Source organism: Aquila chrysaetos, chromosome 26, assembly GCF_900496995.4.
Source record: "Aquila chrysaetos chrysaetos chromosome 26, bAquChr1.4, whole genome shotgun sequence".
Lineage (NCBI taxonomy): Eukaryota > Metazoa > Chordata > Aves > Accipitriformes > Accipitridae > Aquila > Aquila chrysaetos.
The window spans coordinates 16,007,164-16,023,729 of NC_044029.1; the positions used below are offsets into that span (position 1 = coordinate 16,007,164).

A 16,566-nucleotide genomic window follows, 5' to 3' on the forward strand; every position below is an offset into this window, starting at 1 on the left:
TGTGCCAACGTGAGAGATTCATGGGGCCACAAACAGAGCAAGGGAAAGGGACCACGTCTTCTGCACTGTCCTGAGGTGGATACTCCCCAGTGAGGCTGACAACAAATGGTTACCGCTCTACGGCAGGACGTCCTGCTGTTTTTTTGTTAACGTTTGTTAAGAAAAGTGCTAAAATGCACCTAAAAAAAATCAATTGTTGGTTTACTCCTTATGTCTCATCTATGAACTTTTTGACCTGATGTTCAGCAATGTGACAAATAGCTCTCAAGATAAGGCACCTTTTTAATAAAAGGAAAATAAAGAAAGAGAAAATAAAAGAGCAGAGTGCAGGGAAGATAACGCTGTACAGAGTGCATCTCTGGTCTGCCCAGTGCTCAGTTCTGGCAAGATTGGTATCACTTTTTTAATGAAATCACATCACACTTTAATGTGACTCATACACATTTATGTAACCCTTAGCAGGAATACCTCAGTCTCAGGCATGCATTGGTGACCGGTCCATCTAAAAGGATCAGAACCTACCCTTCCTTCCCCCCAAACAGGCACGGGCACCTGCTACAGAGCCACCAAGAGCAATGTGGTAGGCTCAAGCATTTTCCATCTATTCAGAACGATATGGAGGTTTCCAGGCCTTGAATGACCAGAAACCTGTAGCAGTTGTAATATCAAAAAAAAAAATCAAAGTAATTTTAGGTCATTTTGGATTTTTATTTGCAGGGGATATTCTCCTTGCCACCTTGTAAAGCTCTTTTAAATCACAAACGTGTATGCAAACATGGATAGTGAGTGTCAGTCACTGAGCAAAAAAAGTGAAGTTTAAAGACCTAAAAGCTGAGGCATCTCTTGTAAGTTAGAGGTAATTGTTGGCACAAATCTGCTGTTACTGAGAAACATTCCAGTCCTCCAGAGCTGAACCCTCAGCCCCACCTTCTGCATATTTCTCCTACCTAGCTTTTGGGGAATAAATAAGAACAGGAAATAAAAAAATATATCTCTTCTTTAGAACACTCACAGAATAAACCTTTCCTTGGGAATGTTATACTTCTTTTGCTTTTGATTAATTCTAGGGTGTTATTATACATGCTTCAGATGACCTCCACGCTGCAGCATCAAGTCAGAAGAAAGGGCGCTTCCTTGAAAATCAAGATTCAGTTCATTTAACATTCTCTGGGGGGAAAAGCTGTAGACAGAAAAGAACTGGCAGGAAGTTTATATGCTGCCGGTGTGATATATTCACCATAAAATGCCCATCGAAATCAGGTGACCGCTCTCTTCCATTGCTAGCATTGGGATACGCAGAAGCAGTTGTTCAGTGTAAAACAGCTCATGTGAGTAAGAGAATGCAATTAAATTAACTTGAGCCAGGCACCCATGCAAGCCTTTCCTGTAGCACAGAAATGGGGAATTACAGAGTGTCATTGCCTAAAAGGATTTATTTGTAAAGTCTTGCATAAGACAGAGAGAAGCATACATATTCCACTCAATGATGCAAATATTGTCAGCTATTTAATATGCGGCATACTTATTCCTGAGAAGCCAGCGATACTTAGAAAAATTAGGACTTATCCCTCATTTTGAAACACATTTCTGGAGCAAATCCAAACCAGCAGCTGGGATTTTATGACTCCTGCAGGACCCTGAAAAATCCCACGTTCAGTCATAAGGCATCTTTACTCACATTCAAAGTGATGGCACTATAAAAAAAAAATAGCTAGAAAATGGCTTATTGTGGACTGAAGAGTAGGGCAATCTACTGCTTTATTCCCCTGACCTGCAATTTTGCAGAACTCCAATGCTGGTAAAAAAATTGGCTGGAGGATCAGAACTACAATGTTAAGGCTCAATGTTTGTATTTTTTTTTCACTCACAATGGAAAGCCTAGGAGTAAAAGCTGGACATTGGAGGTAGTAGGTAAGATTTAGGACATGGATGACACACAATCATCGGACGTTTTATTTCATTCCATAGCACTTGAAAGCCCAGGTTTCTTTTAAGAAATGGCAGAGGTTAGGAGAGTAAGTGCCAAAGCAATTTTTTGACAAGTAGTTCTATGGCTTCTAAACCACTTCATTGCCTTGAAACCTGTTCCCTGGCTGTGTGTTCTCCAGCAAGTCCTGGGACAGTTTCCAGCACGGTCTCCTTGTGTGGGTGCCTGCTGGGCTGAGCAGCCGCACAGTCTCGTCCCTCTCCCTTTCCTCTGAACCTGCCTCGGGCGGTGCAGTTGCTCTGCCTGCACGCCCCAAAGGCATCTTCTGGAAGCTTTGCCCTTCGAGAAAAGAATCTGGCTGGGACCCTTATTTTATAATGCTTAGAAATTCACATGCAGACTCACATTTTTCTTTAGAAATACCAATCAGAAACCCCCAACATTGTTTAAGTAAAGGGACTATGAAAGGAAGGAGAATATTAGCGTAAATACATCTCTTCTTCAAGAAAGGACACAGGACCGTGGTTCGAAGATGCAGGAAATCCAAATGTAGTGCCCCCGCTAATGAAACAAAAATATCAGTGGTCACATGATCCAAACCTGACATAAGCCCAGCCTGACACTTCTAACTCGGTAAAATGTTTTTGGTTTGTTAACGTCGTGCTGTTGGGTTTTGTTCTAGACCAGGTATCACCCGTCCTCTCGCAGGCAGCAAGAGAGTCGCCGGCAAAAGCAACTCTTATTGCATACTCTTAATTCAGCAGAAACGCAGGATCTGCCCGCTCCTCGTTTGGATCACCGGTACCGCTCGGTGGTGACCCTGCCACGCGCGACTGCAGCGTGACCGGCGACGGGACCGCGGCCCGAGCGCGATCAAGGAAAAGCCGGTAGCTGCGGCCCTCGTCAGTGGGATTTTAATCAAGGGGTTTTCGTGAGTATGGAGGCACACGTTCTGCTTGATGCGCTGGCACAGAGTCAACGCAGAGAAATGCTGCGTCAGGAAACTGTCATTATGTTTACAGCAGAAATTAAATCCAGGAAACCCTTCAAATCTTCATCTGAATGAAGGGTTCAGGCGTAGTTGTTTGACCATGTGAAATCGCGCAGTTTCTATAAATACGAGGAAAGGATGGACGATACAAAAATGATCCTAGCGTAACTGGTAGGCAAGATGAAGCTCATACAGCAGTCCACCCCCAGAAGTGCCTCGGAAAAAAACCCCAACTTCACTTATATTACTACCATTATTTTAAAATAACATCCAAACCTGCCACTTTGGATTTTTATAGTGGGGTTTGTTTTTTTACTTTTCTGTAAAAAATAAAAGGAATATTTAATCACCGCAGCGTTAGTCTCCTCTTAGGACACGGCCGTGTCAGAAACAATTTCAGGGGCGAGATTCGAGGTCTTTCGGTCAAAAGGGACCAGCTGTAAGGAGGACAGAAACCCGACCGGGCACAACCGGGCCCCGGACGCTTTACGGTGCAAATTCGGGGTTATTTGACCAAGGGGCTGTCGGTCGGTGCCCGTCCTTTTCTGGTAACTCTTTTTTATTTCCCAGCTTTCGGAACCGAACTGGCCGCTCGGGATCCGGGAAGGGGACGAGCCCGTCCCAACGCGGCACCCGCGAAGCCGGAGCCGCCGGGCCCCGCGCTCGGGTCGGGGGCCAAAGCTCAGACCCTTCCTCAAGTGAAGGGGGCGGCCACCCGCGGCCGTGTCACGGCCAGTCCCGACCGTCCCCACGACCGGCCCGCCCGCGGCCGTGTCACGGCCAGTCCCGACCGTCCCCACGACCGGCCCGCCCGCGGCCGTGTCACGGCCAGTCCCGACCGTCCCCACGACCGGCCCGCCCGCGGCCGTGTCACGGCCAGTCCCGACCGTCCCCACGACCGGCCCGCCCGCGGCCGTGTCACGGCCAGTCCCGACCGTCCCCACGACCGGCCCGCCCGCGGCCCCCGCCCGCTGCCGCGGCCCCCGCCCCGCCCCACCTGGCCCCGCCGCCCCCTCCATTGTGCAGCCGGCGGTTCGGCCGGTCCCACCTGCCGCCGGCGGAGCGGGGCGGGGGGGGACACCGGGGCCGGGCGCCCCCCCTCCCCGAGCCTCCCCCTCCCGCAATCCCCCCGCCCACCCCTCTCCTGTCCCCGGCTGAACCGGGGCGAGCCCGCCCCGCGCCCTCCCTCCGTCCTCCCGCCCTCCCTCCCGTCCCCCAGGCTGGCGGAGCTCCGCCGCCTCCCCTCCCCCTGTCTTCCCTCCCTCCCTCCCTCCTCCCGCGCGGCCGCCGCCCCTCAGCCGCTGCCCGCCGGAGCCGCCGACTTCCCCCCGAGCGCGGGTCGCCGCCGCCTCCTCCTCCTCCTCCTCCTCCGCCTCCTCCTCCTCTTCTTCCTCGCCCTGCCATGAGCCGCCTCCCGCCGCAGCAGCGCTGAGCGGGGAGCGCGGAGCCATGCCGGGTTGGAAGAAGAACATCCCCATCTGCCTGCAAGCCGAGCCGGAGCGAGGTGAGCGCGGAGCACCGGGGGCGGCAGCCGGCGCCTCCAGGGAAGAAGGAGGGCGGGTGGCGGGGGACGGGGGGACGGGCTGCCGGGTGTCGCGTGTCCCGTGTGTTCCCGCATCCCCGGGGCACGGCGGCAGCCGCCCCGCGGGGGGACGGGCGGACCCGCGCCTTCCATCTTGCTCCGCCGCCGCGGCAGGAGCGGGGGGCGGCGGGCGGCAGGAGCCCGGCACCCGGGGCGGGTGGGGGGGGGGGCGCACACACCCCCCCCCCTCCACACACACACACACACACCGGGCCGGGCCCCGCCACCTCCGCAACTAACTTTTCTCCGCGGTGCCGCCGCCCGCCCGCGCTCCCCCGGGCCGGGCTCCTAAAACAGGGGGGGGGGGGGGGGGGGGCGTGAGGCGGAGTGTGTCTGTGTGTGTGTGTGTGGGGGGGGGGCTGTGAAGTGACTTCGCGAAACTTCCCTGCGTGGGGGCTCTGCCCCCGGGCCGCCACGCGTGGGGCGAGGCTGGACCTGTCCCGTCCCGTCCCTCCCCGGACGGGGGGAGGTGGGGGTGTGTGTGTGTGGGGGGGGTCACCGTCACGGGGGAGCCGCGAAGCCGCTGCGATGGCGGGCGGGCGAGGAGCTGCCCCCGCCGTCGGCCTCGGAGCGGCCTCGGGGTCCCTGCAGCCCGGCGCGGGGGTCGGCCCTGTCGGACGGCGGACAGCTTTTGCCGAATAAACGGTCTGTTCGTTCTAATGGAAAGGTAACTTTTGCCGTTTCCTCAAAGCGGGCTTCCGCCAGGGGAGGTTGTCATGTCACTGCTCTGTCCTCAGCCTGTGAGTGGAAGGGGAAAAGGCCAGTACGCCGTCCGCACTCGGGACCTTCCAGGTACGCCCGTCTCTGATGGACAGGTCGTTAATTCCGTGCTAGCGTCCGGAGTCCTGCCGCAGGACGTCGGGATTCGGTTGCCGCCGCGTTGGAGAGATAGCCGCGCTGCCGGGGCCAAAAATTCACCGGGCGTTAAAAAGGAGGAGGTTTTGGTTGCTCGTGTTGTGGAAGTCTGTGGCGGAACTGCTGCCGTGCTTCTGACTAGTAAATCCTATCCCTAATGGGAAGTTCATCGCAAACCTATGACATCATAAAAATAGTCGCTGAAATGGGAGCAGGTATTCCAGCTGTGAAAAGCTAGATTTTTAGTCTTTCCTCGTAGTAAATACCATCATTACTAAAATCTGTGGTCATACTTCTTCATGTCAGGGGTCTGCGTAGCTGCGGAATCGCAGAAATAGGATGGACGACAGCTGTCAAAATGTATCAGATGCTTTTACAGATGAGGAAACTTTAGAAGGGGTGTCATCTGGCTATGTCAGAAACTGGGAATATTTTCTCATTTTGTTCTGCATAAAGGTTGTGTCGCGAGCTGTATAGCGTGCGGGCTTGTCTTTATTCTAAGTAAACAGTGGTAATGGTTTTGCTCTGATGGATTTAATGCTAGTTAGAATACTGATTTGTTAACAGTTCTTGTTTATTCCTATTTTCTATTTAATCTCTTTCATCTTCATTATGAAGCTGGATAGATTTATACGCCAATAGTCTTATCGCTGATGCTTTTCTTTATTTTCACTGCGTAAATAAAAAAGCTCTTCTGTGCCTAAAGTAAATGATTACCTTCTAAAGTATGTTGCATTGTGTATTGCTGAAGTCTAGCTAGTAATTTAGCAGGATTCCAGTTACTGGAACTTTTCTGCTTTAGACTCAGAAAAATATTAAATGGTCAAAGGAGTTAATCAGTGTTGAATTTAATAGTCCTTGAGTATGAAGAATAGATGAAATAAAGCTTTCAAACTAGCCAGAAAAATGGCCAGTGCAGTAATGAAACGAAGGTGCATCTTTAGCTAATGTAGGAGTTTAGTACGGCATTGAGTTAAAAGGCAATTACAGATACAGTTAAATTCTGGTTCAAAGCCAGTTGTGCTAACATCCCCCTCTGCTGTTTCTAGAAAATATTTCCATTCAGTTACTCCGCAGAACATTTTACGTACCTTGTGCTATCAGAAGACTTTCATGAATGTATATGCTGTTATTTTAAACTAACATTGTAGCCGGTAATTTTCTGTGATTTAGATATGGAGTAATATTGGATGTGAAATATTTAGTAACATAAATTGTGTTTGTCACATATACAAGCACACTCGTCTATAGGATATAAAATATCCATTTATCCATCCATCCCAAATGCATGTGTATATTGGGTAATAATACTTATAGAGAATATAAGAATAAGAAACATTTCATGCGTGTGTATTTTCTTTGATTTTATGTACCTGTAATCTGATTGCTTAAACTAGTGTTTTCTTCTAGTGAGAGGAGCTAGTCTTTATTCAACCCCATGAACACCAGCAGGACTGACTAGTAGTGATTTTGCTGCATTACAACACGAAACTGCTCAGTTAATTTGGTGCTGAAGTTTCTTGGTGGTGGATACTCCCAAAGCAGACTATAAAAGTGGGGAAAAAAATAAAATCAACCATCCAACAACCACAAAAGAAACAAAACCTCAGAAGACAAGTGAGTAGCTAAATAGTCCCTGTTTGTCCGTGGCTTCCCGCCGGCTTTCCCCTTCGGCGTCAGTTTATGGTATCCATGGTCTGTACACCCCTTCTCTGTCATAGTAAACAGTTACTGTGCAGCTTTCAATTTCAAGTCTAGTTGTAGCAGCAGGTTTGAACTGGAAAAGAAGGGGTCGCTGGAGGTGCTGGGAAAACTGGGAAGGCGAAGATTTCCCTATGGTGAGCCACAAGTGGTTTGTACAGACCATCTTTCCCCAGGCTTTTTCCCCTTAAACCTCACAGGCTTCGTTTTAGCCTCTCCCGGGGAGCTCTGGATCCTACGCACGCACCTTTATGGAGCTGATCAGGCCCCTCTGTCCTCAGCTGTGGAAAGGAGAGAAGTTGCGGGTGCTGAGAGGTGGGTGGATGTGTTAGAGAGGATGTGGGGGCTGCATGGAAATCTCGCTGTATCCCCTGAGGCAGCATACAAGGTTCGCTGGGTACTGATACTCCTGTCTCCATCCAAACCAATGCAGCATTGCTTTGGGGATCATTTCCAGCTCTCTTGTATCTCCCCTGGTGCTCAGTTCATCTAGTGCGTCAGGAGCTGAGTGGTGGTGCTGCCGCAGCAGCATGTTTCTGGTGCAAGGACTCAACTCAAAAAACTGTCTGTGGAGCTTTGTTGTTTTGCTGTGAGGAGCTGTCGGGATATTGCAGCCATATCCTTGTGCAGACACACCGGGCTGGCTCCAAGCAGGGTTATTTTAGTGGATCAGTATCCATGTTTGCCCCTTCCTTGCTTCAGAGCCTCCCTTCCGTGTTGAATGCCTACCTCAAAAAGTCCTTAGCTCAGCCTGTCTTTGTCGTTTCTAAAAGTCATGTGCTGAAATGGAGGTTATCCAAAAACTTGACAAAACCAGAATTTTGCTAATGGAAATTGGCTGGTCTTACTGATATGAAGTAGCAGAGTTGTGGTCAACGCTGTTGGCTCACCTTGGCAATAATTGATACCCTGAGTGAAGGAGAATAACCTGGGTTAATGTTTCAAGCATCGGAGCACATGTGTGCACCTAGGGTTTAGCATTTGTGGCAACACTTTGTTGTGGAGAAGATTCTCTTCCAAGGGGTGGAAATCAGTGGTATTTCAACAAGTATTTTCAGATGTCTTCACTGTGGAAATTATGTGGAATACTTAGGTCAACTAAAAAATCACATTGTGCCAGTTTTTAGAGGCTAAAACCGTATTTAAAATATGAAGTGGATAGCTGCTTTTTTGTGCGTGCTGCAGCACAGTTACTGGGTTTCTACTGCCTGGTCCATAGTCAAGCAGTACTCTGCAGTGGCTTGTGCCGCTTCTGGCTTCCACCGCCACGATTATCACAAGGAGTCCTCTCCTTTAGAGGACAGGAGTTGTGCACTGTGTTGAGTAAAAGAACGGTAATGTACGCCTGATGCAGTAAACCCTGTCATTTCAAAACTGACGTGTGAAGACTTCCCACTGTAAGACAGTGTCATTAAAATTCAGGGCACACTTCCCCCCTCCCCATTTTTCTGCCTAAGACGCTAAATCAAATCTTGTTATAAACCACCTAAAACACTTTTTGAGGTGACATCTGAGCAAATACCTTGGGAAGAAAAATGTTCCTGGAATTAATTTTGTTCAATATCCCTTCCAATCAAGTTAAATGAAGGCGTTTTATGGAACTCCTGTTTCAACTTTATAGCTGATCAAGTTTGACAGGAGTACAGGAAATAGTATTTGTATATCTTGTATGTTCACTATGGGACTACTTGAGATCCCTTAATGTACGTGGTTATTAATTTTAAGAATGCATCTAAGTATACTTTGGTCTTGATTTTTTTTTTTTTTTTAACTATTATGCCTTCCACGGTTGTTCTGCCTCTGTGTTTAACAGGGTAGCCCAGTTATATCGAGGAAGAAGGAAAGACTGTGTTTTTATTTTCTGCTCTTCTGTCCACCTTCACAGTTCTTGACAGTCAGAGAAATTAGGTGAGCTTTAGGAAGCATATTAAAGGAAACATTAGTAAATGTTTTAAAACCAAGGACTCAAGGATAAAAAAATACGCAAGTAGTTTGTGAATCCTGCCTCAAATACAAAACTAGCGTGTTCTCATGGAAGATGTTCTGACAACAAGCATCTATCCCCGAGGTTACTGCTGTGTGAGCTTGTCTGCTTATCTTAAGCTGGACGAAAATCAGTTTCTCAGATAAGGGAGAGGTATGGGCCCGTTATTGAACTTAATTGTGTTATTGTGGGTTAGCATTTTACATCTGATCAAATGAGGCCACTTTAACAGAGGATATGCTTCATACTCTTTCCAGGTGCATGTTAAAAATTAGCTTGTATTTTCAACACAGAAGGCTGGGGGTGACTGTTCATTGTATTCTAAGCTCTGGCCTAATAAGGCAGGAGGAATCTTCTCCTTCCTGAGCTTAAGTGGGTCTTTGGAAACTGAAGAAAATAAGAGCTGGAGAGCTAGGATTGGAAACCTTGTGCAAAGGCTTTCTGCCTGTCTGTATCTGTTTTCTCACTTGCGTCACGTGTCTCCTGAAAAGTTAAAGTGTAAACCGGATGGCAGAAAGCCTTTTGTGAGGAGGGGATGTGCTTACAGCGGCAGCCCTAGGAATCAGGACTGGGTGTTGTGGGTGAACGTTTGGAGAGGTGCTTGGAAGATCATCTCCACCCCAGTGAAGGCATTGCCCAGACTTAGTGTGGAGTCCAGACAGATACCTAGTGAGTGAACAACCGGGATGTTTGGTCAATTATGCTCTGCAAAGCGTGCTGTAGTTGCTTACCTTTAAGGTGAAGAAGTCGTGAATAACAGTCGTAGGGAGAAAACTGGAAGGAAAAGTCACCATATCTTGGCCGCTGAGCCAACATAAGAAGCTGGCTTACCTAGCTGCCTTCCAGTCCTCCACTAGCATCTGAAACTGTAACTAAATCTCAAATTGGAAAACACTAATAATAAAAGATACATTAATAACAAAGTACTAATTACTTTTATTTTTACTTTTTTTTTTTACTTTTTTTATTTTATTAATACGGTATGTATTTTGTCCTTGTTGCGGCTTCTGCCTCTTTTCACCTCAGTCTGACTGGACTGCGTCTTGGACAGTTGGTCTTTCTCCATTTGCTAAACTGAACGCTGGTGAAGACCATTTGCCAGGTGGGATAAGATGACAGTCTAGAGCTGGCTTTCATCAGTGTGCAAAGGAGACGGGCGCTGTGTCAGTTTTTTCATTCTTTCTCTTCAAACCAGCTGGGTCCAGGAGGGCTCTAACACAGGGATGGAAAGGAGGCAACAATGGCTCCCTAGTGCCCTTTTAGCATGAAAGGAACAGAGAATGAGCAAAAAGCATCTACATCTCTTGTGATCTGCACAGCCATGTTAACAGCATTTTATGACCTGCAGTATTAAAAGAATTTGATAAATGTTACAGAATCTTCATGAAGATACAGTCTTTGCTGATTGCTGGGAAATGATCGTCTGCTGTGTCTGGGTCATAACCAAGGGTTTTTTTTCCCCATAGAGAAAGAAAATGTGAGATACTGAATGCAAAGAAACAATGTCTGTTTTTTGCAGAGGCAAAACAGCTTTTGCTAATGTGCGTCAAAAATGGAGTTAGATTTGCCAGCAATGAGTGATGACTTACTGGTATGGCAGCAAACACTCTAGCTTCCCTCAAAGAACAGCAATGTGTAGAATTTGAAGCACTAACAGTATTTGCCACTGACGGGCACAGTTGCTTTTGTGGGTATCTGGGAGCTGTGAAGGGTACAAGCTCTAAACACAAGTTCTTGATCAGAGTTTCCTGTGCACTGAGATGTTAGAGACAGTAACCTGAAACACAGAAGCTTCACTGTTAGGTCCTTCAGTAATTTAGATGTAGGCAACTTTTCTTGAATCTCAACGCATACCCATATCCCTGCTATGGGTTGTTTTTTGTATGATTCAAACTGAGCTGAGCTGCCGGTGCTCAAGGTTCTCCGTGCAGAGCTGCCCAGACCGTGTTGCGCTCAAGTGGCTGCAGTAGGCAAGGCTTGACGGAACGCCTGCTCCACCTCGCTCGCGTCTGAGCCCTATTCAGTCATGCTGGTGCTTACGAAAAAGGATGCACTGAGTCAGCAATTGTCTGTGAGGGTCTTATGATTGTGGCTGTGAAATTCTGCGTTGTTTGAATGTTTTTCCTAAGCCGTTTGAATTTATGCACATTGAAATGTGAGAGCACCGTCCGTCCTGACTTACGCAGAACCAGACTAACGAGATGTGTCGGCATCCTGTGTGGCTGGGGACAGGGTGGTCGCCTGCTCAGCATTTTGGTCTGGCGAAATGATCGTGACACCCTGTAAAATTCAGGGTGAAATAGTAACGTGTATGTTGGATGCAGGTAATTTTGATGACTGTATCACCCGACTGATTCTTCTTTCCTCCCTCTCCCCGCTGGCGCGGGCTGTGCCGGGTGGCTGGGCAACACAAACCGTTCTGGCATGTCCCGTGGTACGGGGTGGCCAGGTTTTATGGTTCTGAATGAGGCCGATGATCTAATGTTTTTTTTTTTTAAAAAGTCATTATCAGTGCTAATTCTGCTTTTCACTGATTCTGCATCACAAGTTAGAAGCAATGCTCTTTGCTTACTGTTGAAATATTTTAAAGAGCACACGTGAAGGAGAAAACATGTAAGCAGGGGCTGACAACTTTGATACTGATACATGTTTCATGTGGAATTTTGGTATCTTCTCTCTTTGGAAATTACCACAGGAATTGAGAAAGACAGGCGTGACTGACACAGTCTCGATCTTTTTTGTGCCTTATTTAATTTCTCATTATCAGTGAAAATCGCTGCTGAGAAGATTCTGCTACTGTGCAGGGAAAGCTGCAGAGAATATTTTAATAGTTTTACTGTCCTCTTTACATACTGGGATCTCACAGACCTTTAGGGAGTTCCTCGGTTGTCTCACTAAAGTTTAACTCTTTCTCCCCACCCCCCCTCAATAACATAATTTCTTTATTCCCTGAAATATAGCTAAAGATAGAAATATAATGATGGGAGTTTAAAAATAACTGTCAATGAAACTTACTCATCTTTTTTTTTTTTTTTTTTTTTTTTTTTTTTACCAGTGGGATGAGACTGAATTTTTAATGCCACCATTTTGTGGGGTGCTAATTGAATATTGTGTAACTGAACATGAACGTTTTCTTATTAACAGACAGTATTTTGAACATTGTAAAGTATTGTCAGAACGTGTCCTCCCAGTAACTTATCTTTCCTAAGAAGGCAGGCACTACATAAAATGCTTATTTTTGTTTAGTGAGCCACACTGTGTAGTGCAGCACGCTCTTCCTGAAGCAGTTTCATGGCAGATGAATGTACAGTGAGACGTGATTGGTTTATCCCACAATATAAAGTGAATTAAACCCAACGCATTTATATTTAACAAACAAAATGAAGAAGAACGTATCGGTGACTGGAGCATGTGTTTAACTGAGTCAGATCTGAGACGATTCCTCATGTTTCAAGCTTTTTGTTTCTATGGATATCAATTAGCAAGATACAGAAGTGATGCCAGCATTCCTACAGTTGCCTGTGATGGAGACCAGGTGTTCCGCAGTCAGTTTAGCCGCTTCTACAGCGGGACAGTATTCACGAGAACCATTTTTTCAGGCAAACAAATGAAGAACAATAACTGGTATTTTTTTGGGGGGGGGGGGGGGGGGGTATAGTAATGGCTAACATTGTGCCAAATCCTTGAAGAGCGGTGAGAAATGTCTGTGGGCTCTGTGTGTTCTGTATGGGCAGGAGGTACCTCAGGTCCTCGGGGCAGCGACTGCCAGTGGTGCAGAGCAATGGTGTTTGCTGATGGGAGAGCTTACTGAAAGCTGTTATTAACATAGGATTAACACACCTGCGGACTATTTGAATTATATCACTCTTTTCTATTTGGATTATCATCTCAGCAGACCAGATACCGTGTCTTTCATGCTGCGATGGCAAAGCGGAGCTTCCCCTGCTGCTTCTGCCTTTGACCCCCATTGCCAGCTCCTGGTCGGGGACAGTCAGTGAGGAGCTGATGCTCACAGGTGCCACCTCCCAACCGAGAAGGTTTTTTTGGTGTCTGAGCAAAGCCAGGATAGTTCCAACCAGTGAGTTGCATCGAGCTGCCTGCTATGCTCTGCGTTCTCAAAATCTCTTTAAAGCATTGGTAACTGGCAGAATTTTGTCCTCGCTTGTACCCAACGCTCCTAGTGGCAGGGTTGGGACCCGAGCCCGAGATGAGGCTGTTGTGGAATAAACAGACTGTTTTACTACTCTGACAAAAATTTAATTTTAGTGGCATTTTCAGTGAAGTATTTGGGTTGTTTCTGTGTTAGGAATGGATTATTTACACAACAGCTGGGCAGAAGGTAGAGCGGTAGTCACACAGAAAATACTCTGGGGAGTGGAATTCAGTGCCTGGTAAATGGATGCAACTCTGCCGGATTGTGGAGGTTAATTCACTTGTGCCAGCAAATTTATGGAGCCCTTGTAGCTGTTAGTGGAGGCCGTTTCTTAGTCCAAGGTCTCTTCTGAAATATCAGAGAAAACTATTGCCCAAAAATATGTTGCCTCCTTCACATATATCTGCCAGTTTTGTTCTTCTGTGTTTTTAGGTTTCCTGGTGATTTTGTAAATATCACAATGTTTTTGAGTGCGGTGAGAAGATTTAACCCTGAGCCTTTTCAAAATACCTGATTTATTTGATAAAACTTCCAATTTTATGAGGAATATACCCGTAAATCACTTTTTTTTTTTTTTTCTAAGACGAACCTTTCCCAAACCAAACAAACAGCGTAGCAGATGAAGGCTTTAAGTAGACTGTGTTGTAAAAGGTTCTATGTACATCATGATTTGGCAGGACTGAGGAAATGTGTCTCCTCTCTTACAGAAATGTATTTTGAAATTATAATTTGTAGTGCTTTTAACTTCACCTCTTACTAGGACTGTTTGCAAAATGTGCAGGAGCCAGATAAACTTGCAGGATTTGCATGTCAAAAGTGAAGCAGTTGATTAAATGCTTTCAGCTGGGCTGTGGGTGGCTGTATGGAGAGGGGAGAGAAAGAATGAAATGGGTAATGTATAAGGATAATTTAGTAGCTTTATACTTGTAGCTCTTCTGAGTCAATAACTTAATTCAGGAACATTATTAGTAGCAGCACCCCCCCCCCCCCCAAACATCCCCCTCACACCTCAAGCACAAAGTGCTGAAACACGGCTGGTGCTTTTGTGTGTTCACATGAACATGTTGCACAAATGCATCTTGCAACTTAAGTTTCATGTTATCATGATTTCATTATTATAAGGCCTTAGTATTCCCAAGCTTTCCTGTCGTTACTAATGCTGACAAAAATGGTGCACTAACTCGGGCTTTTCTTACGGTCTCTTATTTCCTGTGTCTGTCTTGAAGGTACTAATCCTAAAGTTTTTGAAGTTTCCTGTCTGCCTAAGGTGTTGCTTTCATACATCCACACATTCAGGCATGCATGGGTACCTGTGTTTGTTTAAAAAAAAAACTTAAAAAGATCAGGAATACCATATATGTATTCGTTTGTCATTCCGCTTAGACACATTTTAGATGTCTTCACTGCTATTTGTTTAAATATTTAGCGTGAACTGATGCTTGCTTTTCAGAACACTTTAATATGAAAAGAGCCTTAATTTTCAGATGACTTGCCCTCTGTCATTAAATATAAATTTTTCAAACCAAAGAAAAAGAAGTAGTTTCAGCTGCTGGCTCTATATCCTATTTTCTGCTTTCGTCAAAGATCAGGGTAGTAGGTAAGTAGTGCCTGAAGCTATATTCCTATACATATGTTTCTTTTTTGTAAAGTAATTGAAGTAATTTTAAAAACACAACCTCTGAGAATTTTTATGATGACCTGCTTGGGTAGGTGGCTTAAATATAGGAAACATCCTTGTAGTTGAGTTATGGAGTTCCAGGTCATCTGAAAAACTTCTCTTAATACTTTTCTTTTCCAGCTTATAATATACGTCAGGCTAGTTTTGACATTTCTTTCCTCTTCCATCACTCCTTGCTTTTTTCTGATCTTACCAGGGTGGGCAGCATTTTTTTCTGACTTTTCTTTTTTTTTTTTTTTTTTTTGTAGCTAGGCATATTTAATTTCTTTCTTTAGCCACAAAGGAAGAAGTCGGCATAAGAAGAAAAAAATAGCATGATGGGCCTGTTTATTGAAACTAAAAAACTCTTTGGGGTTTAGGTTGATACTCTGAAGAAAAGTATTGAAAAGTAGCTTTTAATTGACTTGTTTCAAGTGTTGCATATTACTTCCTTAGTGCTAACTGTCTGTAATAATTACATAAAGTGTCTTTTTGTAATTTGTACTTTTTTTCTTTCAATTATTAAGATGAAAATTCAGTATGTTTATGTGGAACTTCTAAATGTCCTAATTGGCAAATTCTGGCTTTTATGCAGTTATGTGAATGCATTGTAATTTTCTGGGGAGTTTGTACTGAGTTGTAGGTTATTCCTACACAATTAGGATACTCAGGGTTGTAGTGACACATACTTAAGGGTTTGCAAGGTTAAAGGTAAGCATTTTCATGATGTTTAAAAACGTACCTTTTGTGGCATGCTGTAGTAGTAAAGTAAAATACATGGTGAGCTCAAGTGAAGGGCTGTTCCTGGAACTGTTCTGAAGTCATGGTTTGTGACGGTATTCTTTAAACAGAAATTTTTTTTAGCCTATTGTAATGAATCTGGGTGTTCAAGTTCAAACACATAAATTATCTTATTTGCATGCAGATTCCAGTTGATAATCAAATATTAATCATTCTACCTTAATCGATAGCACACTAAAGATTAAAAGAAAAACAAAAACTTGTCATGAATTGATAATATGTCAGAGATGTGTTTATCAGCAGAATTTGCATGTGAAAGGCTTGAACCAGCAAACTGTCCTGTACAGAGTCCCTAATCCAGCAGAGTATTTAAAAATATGCATGTTTTTCTGGATCAGGTCATGACACTCAGTAAACTGTTAGGCTCTAACTGTATGAGTGGATAGTGCACGTGGTCCCAGTTCATTTGATGCTGATCTTAAAAGGATCTCTAAGTCAAGGCCACTGAAATCTTTGCTGCTGAAATGTACGGATACTTGGGAAGGAATAATCCCTTTGAAGTCAATGTGCTTAAATTTATGCTTATAAGTTATATGCTTAAGTGGATCAAAGGATAATTCCAAAAAGAAACTGTTTATTTTTTTTAATTAAAGATCATTCTTGTGATACGTGCTAATATCTGTTTTGTGGAGGAAAGAGAAAGCCAGTAAAAGGGATTTAAAATATCTCCCTCTCTTTTTATTAAAAGCCTTTTTTCCCAGAGAACATGTAAAATATATTTTTCTTTGGTGGTATTCCTTTGCTTATTCCTCATATTCTTTGTTGGAAGAGAAGTTAAATGTGTTTAACTGCAAGATGCTTTATATTTTATTTTTTTTTCCTGGTGGAAAAACATCTTTTCATTTCCGCTCATTGAAAAATGTCGCATCACAAATGAAAGTAATGTGCAAAAAAAATGTGTACTCGGAGCCAGCA

The 16,566-nt window shown here is 45.1% G+C and overlaps 1 protein-coding gene across 1 annotated transcript in view; it reads left to right on the top strand.

Annotated features, from left to right (window-relative positions):
- Nucleotides 1-4,231: 4,231 nt before the first annotated feature.
- Nucleotides 4,232-16,566, top strand: part of GRIP1 (glutamate receptor interacting protein 1) — a 328,811-nt gene continuing 316,476 nt past the window's right edge. Inside the window, exon 1 of the mRNA XM_030002723.2 lies at nt 4,232-4,422. Coding sequence (XP_029858583.1) covers nt 4,368-4,422 — 55 coding nt within the window. The 5' untranslated portion in view covers nt 4,232-4,367. The remainder of the gene's footprint in view (nt 4,423-16,566) is intronic.